General features: G+C 34.4%; 1 protein-coding gene across 1 annotated transcript in view; it reads right to left on the bottom strand.

The window, feature by feature from the left end:
• The window catches only part of Dscam2 (Down syndrome cell adhesion molecule 2), a 210,552-nt gene that overhangs the window by 50,729 nt on the left and 132,172 nt on the right, over positions 1-27,651 (bottom strand). The window contains exons 10-11 of the mRNA XM_075307282.1: positions 14,378-14,497; positions 8,622-8,795 (exon numbers count right to left, since the gene is read on the bottom strand). Of these exons, the coding sequence (XP_075163397.1) occupies positions 8,622-8,795; positions 14,378-14,497 (294 nt within the window). The remainder of the gene's footprint in view (positions 1-8,621; positions 8,796-14,377; positions 14,498-27,651) is intronic.

Here is a 27,651-nt window from a genome sequence, read left to right as displayed (position 1 = left end):
TAGTTAAAATAAAGAACATCATTGGGAGTGCATCTTCTGGAGGTGCTTTTAAAGTTGTGTCTTTGGAGGAACTTTCAATTTTTTTTTTTTTTTTGCTGGGTAGTTATAAAAATACTAAGCTGATATTTAAAATATATAAATATAAAGAATTCAGAAAAAAATGTGATCAAAACACAGAAAAAATGTGTTTTTTGTCTTCAATCAAATTTGTTAAAAAAGTGATCATGTACTACTTTAGTGATTTTTTAGTTAGTTAGAAAATTAATTAATCCAATTAAACAAACAAATATATTATTATACCCTCCACAATAGGATGGGGGGTATATAACTTTGTCATTCCTTTTGCAACACATCGAAATACTGCTCTCAGACCCCATAAAGTATATATATTCTGGGTCGTGGTGAAATTCTGAGTCGATCCTTAGATGTCCGTCCGTCCGTCCATCTGTTGAAATCACGCTAACTTCCGAACGAAATAAGCTGTCGACTTGAAACTTGGCATACGTAGTTCCTATTAATGTAGGTCGGATGGTATTGAAAATGGGCCATATCGGACCACTTTTACGTATAGCCCCCATATAAACGGACACCCAGATTTGGCTTGCGGAGCCTCTAGGTTAGGTTATGTGGCAGCCCGATGTATCAGGCTCACTTAGACTATTCAGTCCATTGTGATACCACAGTGGTGAACTTCTCTCTTATCACTGAGTGCTGCCCGATTCCATGTTAAGCTCAATGACAAGGGACCTCCTTTTTATAGCCGAGTCCGAACGGCGTTCCACATTCCAGTGAAACCACTTAGAGAAGCTTTGAAACCATCAGAAATGTCACCAGCATTACTGAGGTGGGATAATCCACCGCGGAGCCTCTAAGAGAAGCATTTTTCATCCGATCTGGCTGACATTTGGTACATGGTATGAGTATAAGGTCTGTAACAACTATACCAGAATTGGTCCATATCGGTCCATAATTATATATAGCCCTTATATAAACCGATCTCCAGATTTGACCTCCGGAGCCTCTTGGAGGAGCAAAATTCATCCGATCAGGTTGAAATTTGGTACATTGCTCTAGTGTATGGCCGATAACAACCATTCCAAAATTGCTTCTTTTCGATCTATATTATATATAGCCCCCATATAAACCGATCCCCAATCACGCAAGAATCACGATTCCCACTCGAGACTCGAGCCAAAAATAATCTACCAAAACTTTTTTGCCATAGAAAATTTTGTCAAAATTTTATATTTCTATAGAAAATTTTGCCAACATTTTATGTCTTTAGGAAATTTTGTCAAAATATAATATCTATACAAAATTTCATCAAAAATTTATTTCTATAGAAAATTTTGTCAAAATTTTATTATACCCTCCATCATAGGATGGGGGTATATTAACTTTGTCATTCCGTTTGTAACACATCGAAATATTGCTCTAAGACCCCATAAAGTATATATATTCTGGGTCGTGGTGAAATTCTGAGTCGATCTGAGCATGTCCGTCCGTCCGTCCGTCCGTTTGTTGAAATCACGCTAACTTCCGAACGAAACAAGCTATCGACTTGAAACTTGGCACAAGCAGTTGTTATCGATGTAGGTCGGATGGTATTGAAAATGGGCCATATCGGTCCACTTTTACGTATAGCCCCCATATAAAGGGACCCTCAGATTTGGCTTGTGGAGCCTCTAACAGAAGCATATTTCATCCGATCGGGCTGAAATTGGGTATATGGTGTTTGTATATGGTCTCTAACAACCATGCAAAAATTGGTCCACATCGGTCCATAATTATATATAGCACCCATATAAACCGATCCCCAGATTTGGCTTGTGGAGCCTCTAACAGAAGCATATTTCATCCGATCCGTCTGAAATTTGGTACATGGTGTTTGTATATGGTTTCTAACAACCATGCAAAAATTGGTCCACATCGGTCCATAATTATATATAGCACCCATATAAACCGATCCCCAGATTTGGCTTGCGGAGCCTAAAAGAGAAGCAAATTTCATCCGATCCGCCTGAAATTTGGTACATGATGTTGGTATATGGTCTCTAACAACCATGCAAAAATTGGTCTACATCGGTCCATAATTATATATAGCCCCCATATAAACCGATCCCCAGATTTGGCTTGCGGAGCCTCAAAGAGAAGAAAATTTCATCCGATCCGGCTGAAATTTGGTACATGATGTTGGTATATGGTCTCTAACAACCGTGCAAAAATTGGTCTATATCGGTCCTTAATTATATATAGCCCCCATATAAACCGATCCCCAGATTTGGCTTGTGGAGCCTCTAAGAGAAGCATATTTCATCCGATCCGGCTGAAATTTGGTACATGGTGTTGGTATATGGTCTCTAACAATCATGCAAAAATTGGTCCACATCGGTCCTTAATTATATATAGCGCCCATATAAACCGATCCCCAGATTTGGGTTGCGGAGCCTCTTGGAGGAGCAAAATTCATCCGATCCGGGTCAAATTAGGAACGTGGTGTTAGTATATGGTCGCTAACAACCATATCAAAATTGGTCCAATCACACAAAAATTGGTCCATATCGGTTCATGGTTGCCACTAGAGCCAAAAATAATCTACCAAAATTTTATTTCTATAGAAAATTTTGTAAAAAAAAAATTATTTCTATAGAAAATTTTGTCAAAATTTTAGTTCTAGAGAAAATTTTGTTAAAATTTTATTCGGTTCATAATAAAATTTTCATCGTAGTCAAAATTTTATTTCTATAGAAAATTTTGTCAAAATTTCATTTCTATAGAAAATTTTGTTCAAATTTTATTCGGTTCATAACCACTCGAGCCAAAAATAATCTACCAAGATTTTATTTCTATAGAAAATTTTGTCAAAAGTTTATTTCTATAGAAGATTTTGTTAAAAATTTATTTCTGTAGAAATTTTTGTAAAAATTTTCTTTCTATTAAAAATTTTGTCAAAATTTTTATTTCTATAGGAAATTTTGTGAAAATTTTATTTCTATAGAAAATTTTGTTAAAATTTTATTTCTGTAGAAAATTTTGTCAAAATTTTATGTCTACTTTGTCAAACTTAATTATATACGTATTGGATCGATCTTTTTTGATTTAATATATACCACGTATGGACTTACATACAATTTAGAAGATATTGTTAGGAGGTTTTAAGATACCTTGCCATCGGCAAGCGTTACCGCAGCTTAAGTAATTCGATTGTGGATGGCAGTGTTTAGAAGAAGTTTCTACGCAATCCATGATGGAGGGTACATAAGCTTCGGCCTGGCCGAACTTACAGCCGTATATACTTGTTTTTTATTTCTTCTTTTATTTTATTTTAAATGTATTTCTATTAAAAATTTATGAAAGATTTCATAGTTGGAGAGGAATATTTTGCAAGATCTTCAAAATTATTAAGAATTCTACCAATCTATCATACAGTAAAAAATCTGCCATTTTTGGTAGACTCGTGTTCATAATTGTATATAGCCCCCATATAAAGCGACCCCCATATTTCAATTTTGGCTCTATAATTACCGCACAAAAGTTCATACCGTTCATGTTATTTCTTTCCTATATATACCGGTCAAGAACTGAATATATACGTTTTTAATCAACCTTTATTTTGTTTACTATATATCCCGCCTGGACTAGCTTACAATTTAGAAGATGATGTTAAGAAGTTTTAAGATGCCTTGCCATCGGTCGCAACCCAACTAATTTAATTGTAGATGGCCTTCTTTAGTAGAAGTTTCTACGCAATCCATGGTGGAGGGTACATAAGATTCGGCCTGGCCGAACTTACGGCTGTATATACTTGTTACAACTAATTGTAAGACGGAGTTTTGTTCTATTAAAAAATCGTTAAATCAATTTTTAATTTAATTTAAATTAAATTAAAAGTTAATTTTTAGCTGTATATTTTCTAAAAGACAATTAAAAATTTAATTGGAAAATTTTTGATGGTATTTGTTTCTATGAATAGTAGAAATAGACATAAAATAAGACTCTTATTCCGCTTTTCTGATGGTGCAATGGTTAGCATGCCTGTCTTGCATGAAACCCATCATGGGTTCAATCCCAGTTTTGACCGAACACCACAACGTTTCTTAGTGATGGATTATCTCCTTCTCCAAATGGTTTCAACGCAATGGGAAACCTCGTTCGGACGCCCCTGTAAGAAAGAGATATCTTGCCACTAAGCTAAACATAAAATCGGGCAGCACTCATTGATAAGAGAGAACCCAGCAAAAAAGCGTTGTCCAAAAAGTAGTGAAAATGTTCTTTTTGGATCCGGAAGTGGTGCAAAATTGGCGCAGAAGCGATAAATTTAACATGGGCTTGTCATAAAGCGGATGTCCACCATTTCAACAGCCGTTGCACTGAATTTACATCACTTCTTAAGGTGTTATGCGAATTCCGTGTTTTGGATGTGAATTAAGAAATTTCGCGATTTTTTTATGATTTGCATTCTAACGTTTGTCTTGAACGTTTTACATCAAGTATTTTCAAAAACTAGCAAGTTTTCTAGAATGGATTTAGCATTTGTTTTCGGGAAAATTTAAATAATTTGTATCATTTTATTACTTCTTGGTCTGTTTTTAACCAAACAAAAATTCTATATTTGCCATTAAAAGTAAAAATTGACTCAAATTAACTTCCTGAGCGTTTAAAATAAAGAACTTCTTTGGAAGAACGTTGTTGGAAGTGCTTTTAAAGTTGTGCCTTTAGAAGAACTTCCAAATTTTTTGCTGGGAAATTCATCACTTGTGCACTCAAAAAAAAAAGTGACCTCTCTATTTCACTAAAGCCAATTTAACTTTCGTTTAGTTCATGGAATTATTATGGTTGGAGAAAGTTTCCTCTACTCTAATAATTTTTTGTGTACGGTAGTTAAACTAACTAAAACCGAGAAAAAAATATACACAAATAAAAGATAAAGATTAACTAAATTCGTGTCTTCCACAAAATAGTTCAATATTGCTTTAAATTTGTAAATTTTGCTACAAATGCGTTCATCATGAACTTCGTATGTCACTAAAGACATTCTTGCAATTTTGAACTCCAATTTTTTCCTTCAAACTACAAAATTTTCTTTAACAAGTGAAAAAAATTAATTATGTCTAATAAATTTTCTTGAATTTGTCGAAAAATATTTATTTATTTTTATGATATCGGCGTGATGCCAGCGTTTGTTATACTGTTTAGTTAAAATTTTCTAAAAATATACAATTTTTTCTAAAATTAACCGAAATTTTTCTTCCTGGAGGGTTCACTGCTTTTTCAGTGTGGTATAACAATGGACTGAACAGTCTTATTGGGCCTAAAATATCGATTTCTACCAAATTTGAGATCGATTCAGAAAAACAAACACTCACGTTCGTGCCAAATTTCAAGTCAGTTGGACTAAAACTCTAGCCCACACCGAAACAATTCTCTTCGTTAATTTTAAGAAGAATTTACGAAAAATAGTAAGTTCTTCATTAAAAAACAAGTAAGGGGAGTCTAAAGTCGGGCGGGGCCGACTATACTATATCCTGCACCACTTTGTAGATCTAAATTTTTGATACCATATCACATCCGTCAAATGTTTTGGGGGTTATATATAAAGGTTTGTCCCAAATACATCCATTTACATATCACTCGATTTGGACAGAATTTGATAGACTTCTACAAAATCTATAGACTCAAAATTTAAGTTGGCTAATGCACTAGGGTGGAACAAAATTTTAGTAAAAAAATATAGGAAACATTTAAATCTGAAGCAATTTTAAGGAAACTTCGCAAAAGTTTATTTATGATTTATCGCTCGATATATATGTATTAGAAGTTTAAGAAAATTAGAGTCATTTTTACAACTTTTCGACTAAGCAGTGGCTATATCTAAATCTGAACCGATGTCAACCAAAATTGGCACGCATAGCTACAATGCAAATTCTACTCCCTGTGCAAAATTTCAACTAAATCGAAGTTAAAAATTGGCCCCTGTGGTCATATGAGTGTAAATCGGGCGAAAGCTATATATGGGAGCTATATCTAAATCTGAACCGATTTGGCTGATATTTTGCAAGTTTTTCGAGACTCATAAAATATTCGGATGTACGGAATTTGAGGAAGATCGGTAAATCGGGCAAAAGCTCTATATGGGAGATATATTTAAATATGAACCGATTTCAACCAAATTTGGCACACATAGCTACAATGCTAATTCTACTCCCTGTGCAAAATTTCAATTAAATCGGACCAAAAAATTGGCCTCTGTGGTCATTTGAGTGTAAATCGGGCGAAAGCTATATATGGGAGCTATATCTAAATCTGAACCGATTTCAACCAAATTTGACACGCATAGCTACAATGCTAATGCTACTCCCTGTGCAAAATTTCAACTAAATCGGAGCAAAAAATTGGCCAGATTTCAGAAAAAATTGGCACGCATAGCTACAATGCTAATTCTACTACCTGTGCAAAATTTCAACGAAATCGGAGTTAAAATTTGGCCTCTGTGGTCATATGAGTGTAAATCGGGCGAAAGCTATATATGGCAGATATATCTAAATCTGAACCGATTTCAACCAAATTTGGCATGCATAGCCACAATGCTAATTCTACTCCCTGTGCAAAATTTCAATTAAATCGGACCAAAAAATTGGCCTCTGTGGTCATTTGAGTGTAAATCGGGCGAAAGCTATATATGGGAGCTATATCTAAATCTGAACCGATTTCAACCAAATTTGACACGCATAGCTACAATGCTAATGCTACTCCCTGTGCAAAATTTCAACTAAATCGGAGCAAAAAATTGGCCTCTGTGGGCAAATGAGTGTAAATCGGGCGAAAGCTATATATGGGAGATATATCTAAATCTGAACCGATTTCAACCAAATTTGGCATGCATAGCCACAATGCTAATTCTACTCCCTGTGCAAAATTTCAATTAAATCGTAGCAAAAATTGGCCTCTGTGGTCATATGAGTGTAAATCGGGCGAAAGCTATATATGGGAGTTACATCTAAATCTGAACCGATTTCAACCAAATTTGGCACACATAGCTACAATGCTAATTCTACTCCCTGTGCAAAATTTCAATTAAATCGGACCAAAAAATTGGCCTCTGTGGTCATTTGAGTGTAAAGTGGGCGAAAGCTATATATGGGAGCTATATCTAAATCTGAACCGATTTCAACCAAATTTGACACGCATAGCTATAATGCAAATTCTACTCCCTGTGCAAAATTTCAACTAAATCGGAGCAAAAAATTGGCCTCTGTGGGCAAATGAGTGTAAATCGAAAGCTATATCTAAATCTGAACCGATTGGGCTGATATTTTGCACGTTTTTCGAGACTCATAAAATATTCGGATGTACGGAATTTGAGGAAGATCGGTTGATATACACGCCAGTTATGACCAGATCGGTGAAAAATATATATGGCAGCTATATCTAAATCTGAACCGATTTTTTCCAAAATCAATAGGGATCGTCTTTGAGCCGGAACAGGACCCTATACCAAATTTTAGGACAATCGGACTAAAACTGCGAGCTGTACTTTGCTTTGGACAAACAGACAGACAGACAGACGGACATCGCTAAATCGACTCAGAATTTAATTCTAAGACGATCGGTATACTAAACGATGGGTCTCAGACTTTTCCTTCTTGGTGTTACATACAAATGCACAAACTTATTATACCCTGTACCACAGTAGTGGTGAAGGGTATAAAAAAGGATATTTTTATTGGTTTTCGTCATTACGAATATCCGAAAAGTCTACGAAATATTCTACATTAGCTTTGTTTTTGTAAAAAGTTCGTACTTTTAGCGACATTTTCTTCACATTTCATGATTTTTGTGAAGATTTTGTTTAAAGAAATTATGAATATTTTACGAAACATTCTAGGTTAATGATAGTGGGTTTCAGTGTATTCCTTTATTCAATTTTTTGATGCAAGTCTAAGTAACATCTCATTTGGGTGATAGGATATTATCAATAAAAGTGAAGCAACCAATCTGAAATTTATTCAAAAACTTAAGGTATAAAGTAGTGATAAAATTTTGCAAACTTGTTACTACAGCCCATGGCACTTTGGACAATATTTGTTTTTAACACAAAAAGGTACGAACATTTTTCGTAAAAAGTACAAAACTATGTCATAAAAAGTGCGAAATTGTTTCAAAAAAGTACGAACGTATGACATGAAAAGTACGATACTATGTCATAAAAAGTACGAAACTTTTTCATTAAAAGTATGAAACTTTTTATAAAAAGTACGAAACGGTTTCATTAAAAGTATGAACATTTTTATAAAAAGTACGAAATGTTTTCATAAAAAGTACCAAAGTTCTACATACAATTATGAAGAAAAAGTTTCGTGAAAAGAACGTAATATTTCTTTCTTTTAATGAAAAATTTCTTTGGTTGAAAAACAATGACAAATTTCGTTCTTTTAACGACAATTTTCTTTTCTTTTTTTTTCCTTTTCTTCTTCTTTGTACGAAGAAAATTCTTTCGGTGCAGACATCAATTAGAAAAAAAGTGTTCACAAATGGCCTGAATGTTATGGTGATGTAGAAAAAGTTGGGTGGATGAAACAAACAAATAATAAAATGTAATCACAAGAGATCAGTATACTTACAATTAACTTTCAACTGTATCACTTTGCCGATTCCAGTACCTATGCCATTATTAGCCTGACACAAATAGAAACCCTCTCGATCCTCTTTAACATGTTGCAATAACAATGAACCATTGGAAAGTAATTTTGTAAATGGTCGTTCACGCACTTCCTCGTATTCTCCAGATTTGCTTCCTGTGAAAGTGAGATCAAAAAGTTGTATAAGGGGATTATGACAAAATACACTGAAAATGATAGAAACATTTCCTTAGGATCAAACAAAACATATTTGCGATCAAATTTGCTTCGTTTGCAATAAATTCATTATTCACTTATTTGATTTGTTTTTGTATCTTGTATCTTATGATGTTTTCTAAAAAAAATTATTTGCCATCATTTTCTCTTTACAGAGTGCACATTTTTTAAATGCAACCTAAAAAATTCTATCATTTAATGGTATCAATTAAAAATTTGTAACCTCCCCCAGAATTTGAAAACCTATTTACAATTTTCCATTATTCTCAGTTCCACTAAAGGTTTTCATGAACATTCGAATCACATGGGTTGTGGTAGCATTTGCCGATGCCAATATATAGTTGTATGTCTGTCTTTTAAATTGTAAGTTTGATTTTATGTTAAATAAAAACAAGGATATAAGGGGGTTATATATTATAATGCCCTGATATGGACCACTTTTGGCATGGGTGTTAAATATCATATACTACCACCACGTACCAAATTTCAACCAGATCGGATGAATTTTGCTTCTCCAAAAGGCACAGGAGGTCAAATCTTGGGATCGGTTTATATGGAGGCTATATATAATTATGGACTGATATGAACCAATTCCTGCATGGTTGTTGGATACCATATACTAACATCATGTACCACATTTCAACCGAATCGGTGTAATTTTGTTCTTCCAAGGGGCTCCGGAGGTCAAATCTGGGGATCGATTTATATGGGGGCTATATATAATTATGGACCGATGTGGACCAATTTTTGCATGCTTATTAGAGACCATGTACTAACACCATGTACCAAATTTCAGTTGGATCGAATGAAATTTGCTTCTCTTAGAGGCTCCGCAAGCAAAACCGGGGGATCGGTTTATATGGGGGCTATATATAATTATGGACCGATGTGGACCAATTTTTGCATGCTTATTAGAGACCACATATTAACACCATGTACCAAATTTTAGCCGGATCGAATGAAATTTGCTTCTTTTAGAGCAATCGCAAGCCAAATTTGGGGGTCCGTTTATATGGGGGCTATACGTAAAAGTGGACCGATATAGCCCATTTTCAATACCATCTGATCTACATCAATAACAACTACTTGTGTCAAGTTTCAAGTCGATAGTTTGGTCCGTTCGGAAGTTAGCGTGATTTCAACAGACGGACGGACGGACATGCTCAGATCGACTCAGAATTTCACCACGACCCAGAATATATATACTTTATGGGGTCTTAGAGCAATATTTCGATGTGTTACAAATGGAATGACAAAGTTAATATATTGTGGAGGGTATAAAAAAGGCAGACTAAATACATATATAAGCCACTTATACAAAAGTCTATAATTATGAACCGATATCAACCAACGATGGACAAGGACACAAACTTTATATTATTGACATGTGTGTTTTATGCTAAACTAAATTCGCATTAGTATCTCAGCAAAACAAGCCTCGCCAAAAAAGTAATGACAATTTTATTTTTGGATCCGGAAGTGGTGCCAAATCGGTCTATAGTTATACATAGCCGATCTCCAATCATACAAAAATTGGTCCATATCGATTCATTATCATTGTTGCCACTTGAGCCAAAAATAATGTACCAACATTTTATTTCTATAGAAAATTTTGTCAAACATTTATTTCTATAGAAAATTTTGTTAAAATTTTATTCGGTTCATAATCAAATTTTCATCATTGTCAAAATTTTATTTCTATTGAAAATTTTTTCAAAATTTTAATTCTATAGAAAATTTTGTTCAAATTCTATTCGGTTCATAATCATGGTTGCCACTCGAGCCAAAAATAATCTATCAAGATTTTATTTCTATAGAAAATTTTGTCAAAATTTTATTTCTATAGAAAATTTTGTTAAAATTTTATTTCTGTAGAAATTTTTTGTCAAAATTTTCTTTCTATAGAAAATTTTGTCAAAATTTTTATTTCTATAGAAAATTTTGTGAAAATTTTATTTCTATAGAAAATTTTGTTAAAAAGGCATTTCTGTAGAAAACTTTGTCAAAATGCTATGTCTATTTTGTCAAACTGAATTACATACGTATTTGATCGACCTTTTTTGATTTAATATATACCACGTATGGACTTACATACAATTTAGAAGATGGTGTTAGGAGGTTTTAAGATACCTTGCCATCGGCAAGCGTTACTTAAGTAATTCGATTGTGGATGGCAGTGTTTAGAAGAAGTTTCTACGCAATCCATGGTGGAGAGTACATAAGCTTCGGCCTGGCCGAACTTACGGCCGTATATAATAGTTTTTTTTTGTTTTTTTTTTTAATTGGCTTCGGTTCTTGATATTATCCATTCCGTGATTGTATCCACCACCATAGGATGGCAATGATGGTATAACAAGTTCGCCATTCTGTTGTAAAACATGGAAATATCGATATCCGACTAACAGGTTGGCTGATAAGCCCACGGTCTAACAAAGAAAAACACATTTTTTGTCAAAAGTCGTTTTCCCTTCAAGAGCGATACAACGATTATAACGACCTTCCAATTTTTTGATTCCATTTTGGTAGTACTCCTTCGGTTTTGCCTCAAAATAGGCCTCAGTTTCGGCGATCACCTCTTCATTGCAGCCAAATTTTTTCCTTGCGAGCATCCTTTTGAGGTCTGAGAACAAGAAAAAGTCGATGGGGTCCAGATCTGGTGAATACGGTGTGAGGGGAAGCAATTCGAAGACCAATTCATGAATTTTTGCCATCGTTCTCAATGACTTGTGGCACGGTGCGTTGTCTTGGTGGAACAACACTTTTTATACCCTCCATAATAGGATGGGGGTATATTAACTTTGTCATTCCGTTTGTAACACATCGAAATATTGCTCTAAGACCCCATACAGTATATATATATTCTGGGTCGTGGTGAAATTCTGAGTCGATCGAAGCATGTCCGTCCGTCCGTCTGTTGAAATCACGCTAACTTCCGAACGAAACAAGCTATCGACTTGAAACTTGGCACAAGTAGTTGTTATCGATGTAGGTCGGATGGTGTTGAAAATGGGCCATATCGGCCCACTTTTACGTATAGCCCCCATATAAAGGGACCCTCAGATTTGGCTTGTGGAGCCTCTAACAGAAGCATATTTCATCCGATCCGGCTGAAATTCGGTATAAGGTGTAGGTATATGGTCTCTAATAACCACGCAAAAATTGGTCCACATCGGTCCATAATTATATATAGCCCCCATATAAACCGATGCCCAGATTTGGTTTGCGGAGCCTAAAAGAGAAGCAAATTTCATCCTATCCGGCTGAAATTTGGTACATGGTGTTGGTATATGGTCTCTAAGAACCATGCAAAAATTGGTCCACATCGGTCCATAATTATATATAGCCCCCATATAAACCGATACCCAGATTTGGCTTGCGGAGCTTCAAAGAGAAGTAAATTTCATCCGATCCGGCTGAAATTTGGTACATGATGTTGGCATATGGTCTCTAACAACCGTGCAAAAATTGGTCTACATCGGTCCATAATTATATATAGCGCCCATATAAACCGATCCCCAGATTTGGGTTGCGGTGCGTCAAAGAGAAACAAATTTCATCCGATCTACCTGAAATTTGGTACATGATGTTGGTATATGGTCTCTAACAACCATGCAAAAATTGGTCCACATCGGTCCATAATTATATATAGCGCCCATATAAACCGATCCCCAGATTCGGGTTGCGGTGCGTCAAAGAGAAACAAATTTCATCCGATCTACCTGAAATTTGGTACATGATGTTGGTATATGGTCTCTAACAACCATGCAAAAATTGGTCCACATCGGTTCATAATTATATATAGCCCCTATAGAAACCGATCCCCAGATTTGGCTTGCGAAGTCTCCAAGAGAAGAAAATTTCATCCAATCTGGTTGTAATTTGGAACATGGTGTTAGTATATGATCTTTAACAACCGTGCCACAATTGGTCCATATCGGCCCATAAGTATATATAGCCCCCATCATGGTTGCCACTCGAGCTAAAAATAATCTACCAAGATTTTATTTCTATAGGAAATTTTGTCAAAAGTTTATTTCTATAGAAAATTTTGTTAAAATTTTATTTCTGTAGAAATTTTTGTCAAAATTTTCTGTCTATGTCAAAATTTTTATTTCTATAGAAAATTTTGTGAAAATTTTATTTCTATAGAAAATTTTGTTAAAATTTTATTTCTGTAGAAAATTGTGTCAAAATTTTATGTCTACTTTGTCAAACTGAATTATATACGTATTGGATCGATCTTTTTTGATTTAATATATACCACGTATGGACTTACATACAATTTAGAAGTTGGTGTTAGGAGGTTTTAAGATACCTTGCCATCGGCAAGCGTTACCGCAACTTAAGTAATTCGATTGTGGATGGCAGTGTTTAGAAGAAGTTTCTACGCAATCCATGATGGAGGGTACATATGCTTCGGCCTGGCCGAACTTAAGGTGTATATAGTTGTTTTTTTTTTTTTTTATTGGCTTCGGTTCTTGATATTATCCATTACGTTATTGTATCCACCACCATAGGATGGCAATGATGGTATAACAAGTTCGCCATTCTGTTGTAAACATGGAAATATCGATATCCGACTAACAGGTTGGCTGATAAGCCCCCGGTCTAACAAAGAAAAACACACTTTTTTGTCAAAATTCGTTTTTATTATTCAACATAGTTCCCTTCAAGTGCGATACAACGATTTTTTCTTCTTCATATGGGGCCGTTTGGGCGCGATTTCGACCTTCAAACGCTCCAATAACGCCATATAATAGTCACTGTTGATAGTTTTGCCTTCTCAAGATAATCGATAAAAATTATTCCATGCGCATCCCAAAAAACAGAGGCCATTACTTTGCCAGCGGACTTTTGAGTCTTTCCACGCTTCGGTGACGGTTCACCGGTCGCTGTCCACTCAGCCGACTGTCGATTGGACTCAGGAGTGTAGTGTAAATATAAGCTTGGCGCCGAAGCGTAAAAATAAGTTAAATAAATTTCAATTTTTTCGGTTCGGCTTGTTGGAAAAACTAAAGCGGCTTTAAAGTAAAGAAAAAACCAAAAGCGGAGGTCTGCTTTTTTTCATTGTGTTTCGGCCTTAATGGTAATATTACGAGACTCACAAAACATTCGGACGTATGAAATTTTAAGAAGGTCGGTTTATAAATATGTTAATTATGACCACACCTTAAATCGAATTATCTTTAATCCCACTGTGCATCATCTCTTCATATAACACCAAATTCCTTAATCTTATATTTATTCCGCTTTGTTACTACAAAATATATTTCGTGTTATTGCATCAGTCAGTGTAAAGGTTGAAAACCATTGTTGTTAGTACTCGTACATTACACTTTTATATTCATAATTTATTATGTTTATAAAAAAAAAAAAAATCAATAAATAAATATATTCTTTCGGTGTCCAAACATTTGACATGTTTGAGACATACAAATATATAACAAATCGGCATGAGTGATTTTGGAAAAACCGAATTTTTAAAAAGTTTGAGAACAATTGTAGGCTATTTTAAAACTTACCTGTAGCTTTTTTCCAAATAATACTCGGCGTTGGAACTCCCTGTGCTTGACAGTGTAACATTATATGCCGATTACGTTCGACATTTGCATCGCTCGGTTCCACTATCCATCGAGGCGGCACTAGTGGTTTGAAATGTTTTGAAAATGACAAGAGAAAATATTTAATTAGCATTTGCGAATGCAATAACTATTTACATAGTAATTTATGCAAATTCATGGAATTTATGGCTATTGTGTTTTTGTTTGTGAATAACAGTTGTTATTAATTTTCTGCTGTATATATAGTTTTACAAATCATAAAACATAAATAGGAAAACATTCTTCTTTTGTTTTTGATGTTTACAAAATAAAATTACGAATAGTTGCCATAAGAGTAAAAAAGAGTAGAATGACAATAAGAGTGAAAAGTCGGGGGAGAAAAGTTCATAATTTTTCTGATTGTAATTCTAGGATTATTGTTAACTATTTATGGATAATTACAATGGGCGGGGTGGCATTAGTATGTATAGAAATTAAAAAGAGGAGAATGATTTTATCATACATGTAATTAAAAGTAAATTGATTTTGTTTATGTTTATTTGATACATAAACCGATAATAATTAGAATTTGAGTGGTTGCAAAAGTTTCAAATTTTTATAAAGGGAAAACAAGCTTAAAAGCAACATAATTGAAATGTGTTCATGTGACTAATAGGGGAACTAATTACACAAACATGGAAAGGATGGAGTTTGCAAATTAAAATCGAATGACTATAAGCATACCAAATAAAATTCTTATGCAACATAAAGAGAATTAATTAGCAAATATTATATTAATAGTGATTGTCATGGAAAAGTTCTTGCATTCATATTTCTAAGAATCATACCCTTATAAAATTTATTATTAATTCCCGGCAAAAACAAGTATATACAGTAGTAAGCTCGGCCGGGCCGAATCTTAAATACCCACCACCATGAATCAAATATAATAGTTTCCTTTACAAATTTCAGGGGGGTTTGATGACAGATCAGTTCAACCAGTACGCTTAAATGTAAAGATTTTACCTATGAAGACTAGATCAGATTCTTAATTTATAAGAACCATTTTTTGTTTGAGTTTTAGAGGAATCATAAACATCTCTTGAAAGTGTGCAAGAAAATGATGAAGTAACGCCTTGATTTGAAATCTATAATCTGTGGATTTTCATCCCAAATATTTAAATGACTACGAGAAGTAAAATCTGAGAATTTTGCATTCAGTATTTCACACCCAGAAAAAAGGGGCTCTAATGCCAACTGAACTTTATTTTAATTCATCAAGATTAGTTGATTTTAGTTAAATTTTGCACAATATGAGTAAATGTTCCTTATAATTTTTTGCTAACTTTAATGACGTAAACTAAAAATAAACAAGTATATACGCCGAAAGTTCGGCCCGGCCGAAGCTTTTGTACCCTCCACCATGGATTGCGTAGAAGCTTCTACTGAAGCCGATGGCAAGGTATCTTAAAACTTGCTAACACCGTAATATATACCACATAGTCCATACGTGATATATATTTAACTACAAAAGGCCGATTAAATATGTATATAATTAAGTTTAAATTTTCTATAGAAATACAATTTTGACAACATTTTCTATAGAAATTTGACAAAATTTTCTATAGAAATAAAATTTGGAAAAAAAATTCTATAGAAGTTAAATTTTGACAAAATTTTCTATAGAAATAAACATAAAAATAAAAATTTGGTAGATTATTTTTGGCTCGAGTGGCAACCATGATTATGAACCGATACGGACCAATTTTTGTGTGATTGGGGATCGGCTATATATAACTATAGACCATTATGGACCAATTTTGGGATGGTTATTAGCGGTCTTATACTAACACCACGTTGCAAATTTCAACCGTATAGGATGAATTTTGCTCCTCCAAGAGGCTCCGGAGATCAAATCTGGGGAACGGTTTATATGGGGGCTATATATAATTATGGACCGATATGGACCAATTCTTGCGTGTTTGTTAGAGACCACATACTAACACCAAGTATCAAATTTCAACCGGATCGGATGAATTTTGCTCCTCTAAGAGGCTCCCGTGGTCAAATTTGGGGATCGGCTATATGGGGTCTATATATAATTATGGTTAGATGTGGGCCAATTTTTGCATGGTCATTAGAAAACATATACCAACACCATGTACAAAATTTCAGCCGGATCGGATGAAATTTGCTTTTCTTTGAGGCTCCGCAAGACAAATAGGGAGATCGATTTATATGGGGGCTATATATAATTATGGACCGATGTGGACAAATTTGTTCATGGTTGTTAAAGACTATATACTAACACCATGTACCAAATTTCAGCCGGATCGGATGAAATTTGCTTCTCTTAGAGACTCCGCAAGCCAAATCGGGGGATCGGTTTATATGGGGGCTATATATAATTATGGACCGATATTGACCAATTTTTGCATGGTTGTTAGAGACCATATACTAACACCATGTACCAAATTTCAGCCGGATCGGATGAAATTCGCTTCTCATAGAGCAATCGCAAGCCAAATTTGGGGGTCCGTTTATATGGGGGCTATACGTAACAGTGGACCGATATGGACCAGTTTTTGCATAGTTGTTAGAGACCATATACTAACACCATGTACCAAATTTCAGCCGGATCGGATGAAATTCGCTTCTCATAGAGCAATCGCAAGCCAAATTTGGGGGTCCGTTTATATGGGGGCCATACGTAAAAGTGGACCGATGTGGCCCATTTGCAATACCATCCGACCTACATTAATAACAACTACTTGTGCCAAGTTTCAACTCGACAGCTTATTTCGTTCGGAAGTTAACGTGATTTCAACAGACGGACGGACGGACGGACATGCTCAGATCGACTCAGAATTTCACCACGACCCAGAATATATATACTTTATGGGGTCTTAGAGCAATATTTCGATGTGTTACAAACGGAATGACAAAGTTAATATACCCCCATCCTATGGTGGAGGGTATAAAAAAGTTGTATACAAATATAGGGCACAATTTTTCTACAAAATAAAATAGTTCATATTTTCCTAAAATGGCAAAAGTTTGCTTAAATTGAGTTCATATGTATCTCAAATGAGTAAATTTTACCAAAAATTGTATCTGTCGTGAACTTCGTACAGCGCTATACCCTCAATAAGTTCTATATGGAGGCCTTACCAAATAGACCGATAAAACTAAATTATGGGTTTAAAATGCCAGTATATTTTCAATTTTTGGCAAATCGGATAAAACTTCAATTTCTAGAAACCCTAAGAGTTAAATTGGGAGTTCGGTGTAATGGAGGCTATACCAAAACATGGAAGGATACACACAGTATTCAGCACATTTAATTGTAGTTCTAGAATCTAGACCCCAAATCGGAGGGCCGGTTTATAATATGGCTATATCAAAAACTGTACCGATACTCAATATATATATATATATATATATATATATATATATATATATATATATATATATATATATATATATATATATATATATATATATATATATATATATATATATATATATATATATATATATATATATATATATATAGAATACCTCTAGATTTCCAATTTCAGGCAAATTGGATAAAAACTACGGATTCTAGAAGCCCAAGAAGTAAAATCGGTAGATCGGTCTATATGGGGGCTATATCAAAATCTGGACCAATCCAGCCCGATGGCTTCCTCATTGAATCGGATATCGATATTTCGATGTATTACAAATGGAATGACGAAATTGGAGAACTGGTTTTGTTTGTAACAAGTAACGAGGTCGCAAATAATATAATTGCCTTGTCTACCATCATTCCTTTATAACTTCAGTGATTGTTGAGTTAAGTGATGCGAAATTTGTTCAAATTACACAAAATTTGGAACATTCCATATTCATAAAGTACAATGGTAATGTAATGAGGATATTATATACATTTGGAAATAAAAACGTATGTTTTGTGATATTTCAAAAATTTCTCAATATACGCACGTATGTATGTTAGATAAAAAAAACATATTAAATACTTATGTAAGCCACAACTGGATCGGATGAAATTTGTTGCTCTGTGAAGCTTAAGAATTTAAATCTGGGGACGAATATAATTATGGATCGTTATGGAAATTTTTTAATTGTTCTTTTAAGGGTATATAGTGATACCACACAAAAAATTTCAATTGGATCGGATGAACTTTTCTGCTGCAGGATGCTCCAGAAGTCAAGTTTGGGGGTCGGTTTATATTGGGGTCGGTTTATATAAATGAGGCCACTATGGTCACGAATAAGGTTTCAGGGGCAAATTTTTCAAAATCGGACGCTGCATTCATATGGGAGCTAAATCTAAATCTGCACCGATTTGGATAATATTTTGCAGGTTTGGTAGATACCACAGAAGGTTACTTTGTGCTAACTTTTAATAAAATCAGTTAAAAATAAGGCTATTATGACCATATTTTGAAAAATCGGGCAATTCATATATTTGTGAGCTATAGCTAAATATGAACCAATTTCGATGATATTTTGCACATAGAGTAAGTACAATAGGCAATTAAATTTGGCCAACTTTTAGTAAGTTCGCTTGATAAATAAGGGACTTATTGGCAAATTTGATAAAAGCGGGCAATACATATATATGTGAGCTATATCTAAATCTGAAGCGATTTCTATGGAATTTGGCACACTTAAAGGTTGGTAAATAAGATTGCCTGGTGGCAAATTTGACTCCGAAAAGTTGAAAAATGAGCGCAATCTGACCCCATCTTTTGAAATCGGGCGATACATATATATGCCAAGCAAAAAAAGCGTCGCCAAAAAAGTACTGAAAATGTTCTTTTTGGATCCGGAAGTGGTGCAAAATTGACGCAGAAGCGATGAATTTAGCATGGGCTTGTCATACGGCGGAAGTCCTTCCTTTCAACAGCCGTTGCACTGAATTTGCATCACTTTTTTTAGGTGTGATCCGAATTCAATGTTTTGGATGTAATAAAAGAAATTCTGTGATATTTTGTCAAATAAATAATTTGTATAATTTTTTATAATTTTAATGGATTCTAACGCTTGTCGGAAACGTTTAACCTCAAATATTTTCACAAATTCACAATTTTTTCAGATTGGATTTAGAATTTTTTCGACAAAATTTAAATGATTTGTACCATTTTATGAATTCTTACTCTGTTTTGTACTTATTTGAAACAAAACAAGTATAGACGGCCGTAAGTTCGGCCAGGCCGAATCTTATATACCCTCCACCATGGATTGCGTAGAAACTTCTACGAAAGACTGTCATCCACAAATTTCAACTCACATGGTTGTTAAATATCATATGCTACTACCACGTACCAAATTTCAACCAGATCGGATGATGTTTGCTTCTTCAAAAGGCACCGGAGGTCAAATCTGGGGATCGGTTTATATATATCCTGCATGATTGTTGGATACCCTATACTAACATCACGTACCAAATTTCACCCAAATGGGAAGAATTTTTCTCTTCCAAGGAGCTCCGAAGGTCAAATCTGGGGATCGGTTTATATGGGCCTATATATAATTACGGACCGATATCGACCAATTTTTGCAAGGTTGTTGGATACCATATACCAAATTTCAACTGAATCAGATGAATTTTGGTCTTCTAAGAGGCTCCGGATGTCAAATCTGGTGATCCGTTTATATGGGGGCTATATATAATTATGGACCGATAAGGACCAATTTTTGCATGGTTGTTAGAGACCATATACTAACACCATATACCAAATTTCAGCCGGATCGGATAAAAATTGTTTCTCTTAGAGGCTCTGCAAGCCAAATCGGGGGATCGGTTTATATGGGGGCTATATATAATTATGGACCGATGTGGACCAACTTTTGCATGGTTGTTAGAGACCATATACTAACACCATGTACCAAATTTTAGCCTGATCGGATGAAATTTGCTTCTCTTAAAGCGGTCGCAAGCCAATTTTGGGGGTCCGTTTATATGGGGGCTATACGTAAAAGTGGACCGATATGTCCCATTTGCGATGCCATCCGACATACATCAATAACAACTACTTGTGCCAAGTTTCAAGTCGATAGCTTGTTTCGTTCGGAAGTTAGCGTGATTTCAACAGACGGACGGACGGACATGCTCAGATCGACTCAGAATTTCACCACGACCCAGAATATATATACTTTATGGGGTCTTAGAGCAATATTTCGATGTGTTACAAACGGAATGACGAAGTTAATATACCCCCATCCTATGGTGGAGGGTATAAAAAGTTGAAATTACCCACTAAAAGTATGAAAAAAAGTTATAAAAAATTTAATTAAAATAACTTCCTGGGTTAAAATAAAGTGCTTTAAAAGTTGTGCCTTTGAAAGAACTTCCAAATTTTTTTGCTGGGTGGGAGCTATATCTAAATTTGATCATTGTGCCAAAAAAAAAAAAAAACAATGCCATATACCAAATTTCATCAAAATCGGTCACTAATTGCAACCGGAATCCTCCGTTCAACAAATACATGGACATACGGGCGGACACCAATTGCTATATCGAGTCAGAAGGTGATTTTAAGTAGATTTTTTGGCAGATCAAAGTTATTGACCACTTACCACTATGTGGTTTAGGGTCAGCGTTGCCAATTTAGCTTTTTTCCCGCTAGATTTGGCTTTTTTTGAAGACGTTTAGCGGGAAAAAAAATGCATTTAGCTTTTAGCTTTTTTTCTGGCTTTTTTTCATGACCCTTTTAGCTATTTTTGGCTTTTTTTATTTTCGACATGTTTCTATTGAAATAATGGATAAATCGGCGTTTTTATCTAAGCCGTGCTGCACGTATAAGGGTTTCCACATATTTCAAAGCTCAGTTGAAACATTAATAATGAGTCCAGCCATTATGCGGGCATTTTTGTAGCAAATACACCTTGTTGTAAAGTTTTTTCATTATATACATAAAAGTTATCGTAAACTTTAAATCTACTATTACCATACAAATTTGTTAGATACTTTGTCAGTAAATTATTGGGAATATTATCATTTGAGTCGTTTATCCTTTTTATGTTATTATAATATTCTAAAGTTATTACGATATTACTAAATTAAAATAGTAGATGTGAATAGCTTTGTGCACTGAAAAAATATTGTCGTCTCCTTAAAATACGAACGCGAATTTTGGTTATAATAGCATTTGTGAATTTCTTTTATATAAACTGTTTTCCTTGTCCAAAAGACGATAAAGTCGTTTTGTCCTTATAATTAAGTGATTCAACTTAAAAATGGGTATGTTTTCATGAAAGAAGGAAGAATTAATGAAATAGTCTTTAAATGTGAGGAGGAGCGTTCAAAAATAGAAGATGTTTTTCAACACTTTATTTTAAAAACGTATATATACAATAATTTCTACTTGAAGTCGAGTCAGAATTTGGAAATTTAAGTTGGCGTTAGCACGTTTTTAAAGCACTTTGATAGCTCATGAAGAAAAGGAAAATGTTTTTACTGGGAAATGTAAACTATAGGCATTTTCTACAATTTAAATAAGAGTAATGTATTTCGAATTTTTCACAATTTCAAATCCAAACTAAAATTTTATTTAAAACAATGACAAATCATTTTTTTTTACCAAATCCAAAGCATGCTTAGATCATTTAATATTTTAAAATAACAAGTAAATAAAGTAGAGGTGTTGGGAAGGTAGCTCCCACAAAACGAAGGACTTCCAGTAAAAAATTTGTGATAGTAATCAAAATGTATCGAATACGCAAACAGAGCTAATATGCCTTAGATATTGTTACAGTCTCACAGAAGTGGAATTAAAATGAAAATAATATGCATTGTAAGTGAAATAAAGCCTTTAAGTTTGTTAAATTTCAATCAAAAATGTGACTTTTGATACAAAAAAATTTAGCTTTTTTCTAGCTATTTTTTAACATTTTTTAGCTTTTTTTAGCTATTTTTTTGGGCAAATCTAGCGGTTTTTGGTGAAACAATTCTGGCAACGCTGTTTAGGGTATAACAAGTAAGGAAAGTCTAAAGTCGGGCGGGGCGGACTATATTATATCCACACCACTTTGTGAATCCAAATTTCCAATACCACAATATCGGGACCTATATGTAAATCTACTCCGATGTAAACAAAATTAAGCACATTGGACGATTCAACTAATTGTACTCCTAATGCAAACTTTCAATTTGGGGTAATACTCTAGATTCTGGGACCATATTAGTCCATATCGAGTGAAAGATATATATGGGAGCTATACCTAAATCTGAACCGATTTCAATAAAATTTGGCACACTTGACTATACTACTAATTGTACTCCTAATGAAAACTTTCAATCAAATTGGGATAATACTCTGGCTTCTGGGGCCATATAAGTCCATATCGGGCGAAATGTATATATGGGAGCCATATCTAAATCTGAACCGATTTCTTCCAAAATCAATAAGGTTCTATTCTGAGCCAAAACACATACTTGTGCCAAATTTGAAGGCGATTGGACTTATATTGCGACCTAGACTTTGATCACAAAAATGTGTTCACAGGCAGATGGACGGACAGACGGACATGGCTAGATCGATTCAGGGACCCACCCTGAGCATTATTGTCAAAGACACCATGTGTCTATCTCGTCTCCTTCTGGGTGTTGCAAACATATGCACTAACTATTAATACCCTGTTCCACAGTGTGGCGCAGGGTATAAACAGTGAAATTTTGATTAGTTATTTTTATAAAATTTTAACTAAACAGTATTACAAACGCTGACATCTCGGCGATACGAAGTTCAACATTGGCGCATTTGTAGTAAAATTTACAAATTTAAAAAAAAAAACAAGTACATACGGCCGCAAGTTCGGCCAGGCCGAATCTTATGTACCCACCACCATGGATTGCGTAGAAACTTCTACGAAAGACTGTGATTTAGTCCATACATGGTATATATTAGACAAAAAAGTTATGTATAGTTAAGTCTACAAATAATTACGAATCGATATGGACTTTTTGTACGTAGAGAGCCAGAATTGAAATATGGGGGTCGCTTATATGGGGGCTATATACAATTATGAACTTGATATGGACCAATTTTTGTGTGATTGGGGATCGATTTATCTGAGGGCCATATATAACTATAGACCGATATGGACCTAGTTAGGCATGGTTGTTAACGACCATATACTAGCACAATGTACCAAATTTCAACTCACTCGGATGAAATTTGATCCTCCAAGAGGTTCCAAAACCAAATCTCGGGATCGGTTTATATGGGGCTATGTACGATTATGGACTGATATGGACCACTGTTGACATGGTTGTTAGATATCATATACTACCACCACGTACCAAATTTCAAGCAGATCGGATGAATTTTGCTTCTCCAAAAGGCACCGGAGGTCAAATCTGGGGATCGGTTTATATGGGAGCTATATATAATTATGGACTGATAGGAACCAATTCCTGCATGGTTGTTGGATACCATATACTAACATCACGTACCAAATTTCAACCGAATGGCAAGAATTTTGCTCTTCCAAGGGGCTCTAGAGGTCAAATCTGGGGATCGGTTTATATGGGGCCTATATATAATTATGGACCGATATCGACCAATTTTTGCATGGGAGTTTGAGGCCACATATTAACACCACATACCAAATTTCAACAGAATCAGATGAATTTTGGTCTTCCAAGAGGTTCCGGAGGTCAAATCTGGTGATCGGTTTATATGGGGGCTATATATAATTATGAACCGATGTGGACCAATTTTTGCATTTTTGTTATAGACCATATACTAACATCACAAACAAAATTTCAGCCGGATCCGATGAAATTTGCTTCTCTTAGCGGCCTCGCAAGCCAAATCGGGGATCGGTTTATATGGGGGCTATATATAATTATGGACCGATGTCGACCAATTTTTGCATGGTTGTTAGATACCATATACTAAGACCATGTACCAAATTTCAGCCGGATCGGACGAAAATAGTTTCTCTTAGAGGCCTCGCAAGCCAAATCGGGGGATCGGTTTATATGGGGGCTATATATAATTATGGACCGATGTGAACCAATTTTTGCATGGTTGTTAGAGACCATATACTGACACCATGTACCAAATTTCAGGCGGATCGGATGAAATTTGCTTCTCTTAGGGGCCTCGCAAGCCAAATCGGGGGATCGGTTTATATGGGGGCTATATATAATTATGGACCGATGTGGACCAATTTTTGCATGGTTGTTAGAGACCATATACTAACACCATGTACCAAATTTCAGCCGGATCGGATGAAATTTGCTTCTCTTAGAGGCCTCGTAAGCCAAATTTTGGGGTCCGTTTATATGGGGGCTATACGTAAAAGTGGACCGATATGGCCCATTTGCAATACCATCCGACCTACATCAATAACAACTACTTGTGTCAAGTTTCAAGTCGATAGCTTGTTTCGTTCGGAAGTTAGCGTGATTTCAACAGACGGACGGACGGACGGACGGACATGCTCAGATCGACTCAGAATTTCACCACGACCCAGAATATATATACTTTATGGGGTCTTAGAGCAATATTTCGATGTGTTACAAACGGAATGACAAAGTTAATATACCCCCCATCCTATGGTGGTGGGTATAATAATGAACTATTTTGTGAGAAGTATGAATTTAGTAAATCTTTTTTCTTCATTTGTGTATATTTTTTTCCAGCTTTTTAGTTCATTTAACTAACGTACGCAAAAACAAATCATTAGAGTAAAGAAAACTTTCTCCAAACATAAAAATTACTTCAACTAAAAAAACTAAAGCCAGGTAAAACTCAAGCTTCTGGGGCCATATAAGTCCATATCGGGCGAAATATATGTATGGGAGCTATATCTAAATCTGAACCGATTTCTTCCCAAATCGATAGGGTTCTATTCTGAGCCAAAACACATAATTGTGCCAAATTTGAAGGCGATTGGACTTAAACTGCGACGTAGACTTTGATCACAAAAATGTGTTCACAGACAGACGGACGGACGGACGGACAGACAGACGGACATGGCTAGATCGACTCAGGGACCCACCCTGAGCATTATTGTCAAAGACACCATGTGTCTATCTCGTCTCCTTCTGGGTGTTGCAAACATATGCACTAACTTATAATACCCTGTTCCACAGTGTGGCGCAGGGTATAAGCAGTGAACTCATCAGGAAGAAAAATTTTGGTTAGTTTTAGAAAATTTTGATTATTTTTATAAAATTTTAACTAAACAGTATTACAAACGCTAACATCTCGGCGATACGAAGTTCAACATGGGCGCATTTGTAGTAACATTTACAAATTTAAAAAAATAATTAACTATTTTGTGAGAATTTAGTAAATCTTTTTGCTTCATTTGTGTATATTTTTTCCAGCTTTTTAGTTCATTTAACTAACGTACGCAAAAAATCATTAGAGTAAAGAAAACTTTCTCCAAACATAAAAATTGCTTGAACTAAAGTAAAGTTAAATTGGCTTTAGTGAAATAGAAAGTTCACTTTTTTTTGAGTATAGAGCCCCCATTAACATGTGCCCTACAAATGCGTTTGTATTCTACATCACTAGGGGTGGTTTAGGGTATGCTATACTTGGCCCCGCCCGACTTTCTACTTTACTTACTTGTTTTTATTTTATTTGTAATTTTTTGCATTTTAAAATTGATACTTGCCACATTTGAAACTTTTTTTGGCTTAATATTTTATTTATTGTTGGTTTGTATTTCAATCATATTTGTTTTTGAAAATAATGTTTGTCAAATGTATTTGGGCAAAGCAGTCTATAGGCAAGATGGTTGGATGGACGCACGTTTCGTAATTGCCACATTCCTCACCAGCATCGTCTACTTGCAGCAAAACTATCAACCAATTATCGGAATAAATTCAGGCAGTTCATTAAACCCAACAATGAACCACACTTGAACCTTCCGAAAAAAGGTTTTACATGATAGCCGGCTTATGCCGAAATAAATTCATACAAACATACCATCAAATCATCGATTTGAGTGCAGTTGACTGGGTTTATTTTGAGCGTGCTTCCTCTTACTTCATTCGTGTTTTGTTTTTTTTTTATTGTTGGTTTGTACTTCAATCATATTTGTTGTTTTGATCTCAGCTTTAACATTTTTTAAACAAAACTAAATCGCCAAAATTGTTATTAGTTTCTAAATTGTACAATTCCCCAATTGTATTAAAACAATCATATTGGATATATTTGTTTTTAATATATTTGTAATTACTCTTGTATATGAAAATCAAAAAATAAAAATAAAAAACAAGTATGCCAGCAAATAAAATACAAAATTAATTGTGACCAATCTGCCAAAAATTCCAATCCAATTAGAAGAAAATATTTCAAATAAAAAAAAATTAAATACAACAACAGCATTCCAGTTAGGTGTAGCATTAGTATTTATGCATTGTAGGAAACTGATAAATGAAAAGATTATAATATTAATATAATTGAAATCTTTATTTGAATCAATAAAGATGATACGACAAAAAGAAACATTTTTATATAACAAAGCTCTATAACATTAAAGGATTTTCACTTTTGTAAATTTTATTAAAACAAACATTTCTTTGGTTTTAGGACTTTGATTTGCATGAACAAAAGAAGTACAAAATGAAAAAGGAACTTTGTGAGGGATGGAAGTGCAGTGGGTTGGGATGCAAACCAAATTAAAGAATGCGCATTTAAAATATACCAATAAAAGCAAACTGAAATTTAAAGCAAAGAATGAGAAAAATATTTTGAAGTTAAACAACAACACTATGAAACAAAAATGTTGACTTTATTCTGCCAAAGATATTTGGTTAATTTATGGATATGAATTTTGGACTTAAATATAGAAGTTCATACAAGACCCGAATACGTGTATGTTCCTCTTCTACAGAGTATCTCTTTCTTTCATTGAATTCTATTTCAATGCTTTGTAAAATAATCTATATATGTTACCGGTAGACCGGCATAAAGTGAGCCTCATGAGTGATAGGGAACATTTGTTTTTGTATGTTTGCTATGACATCTGTGAAAAATATTTAGTATATATCAAGTCATTGAACAGACAACGAATTTTGAATTTTGTTTTACAACAAACAATTTTTGAACGTTTAAAAGCTATGGGAAAGAAAAATACGCTATGGGAGAGAAACAAATATCTATATAATATCAAAATAAGATTTTGACAAAATGTTCTATAGAAATAAAATTTTGTCCAAATTTTCTACAGAAATAACATTTTGACAAAATTTTCTAGAGAAATAAATTTTGATAAAATGT

The sequence above is a fragment of the Haematobia irritans genome, chromosome 4 (genome assembly GCF_050003625.1).
Source record: "Haematobia irritans isolate KBUSLIRL chromosome 4, ASM5000362v1, whole genome shotgun sequence".
In the NCBI taxonomy this organism is placed as follows: Eukaryota; Metazoa; Arthropoda; class Insecta; order Diptera; family Muscidae; genus Haematobia; species Haematobia irritans.
The sequence above is the reverse complement of the archived record's forward strand: the minus strand, read 5'-3'. Positions and strand labels throughout refer to the sequence as shown.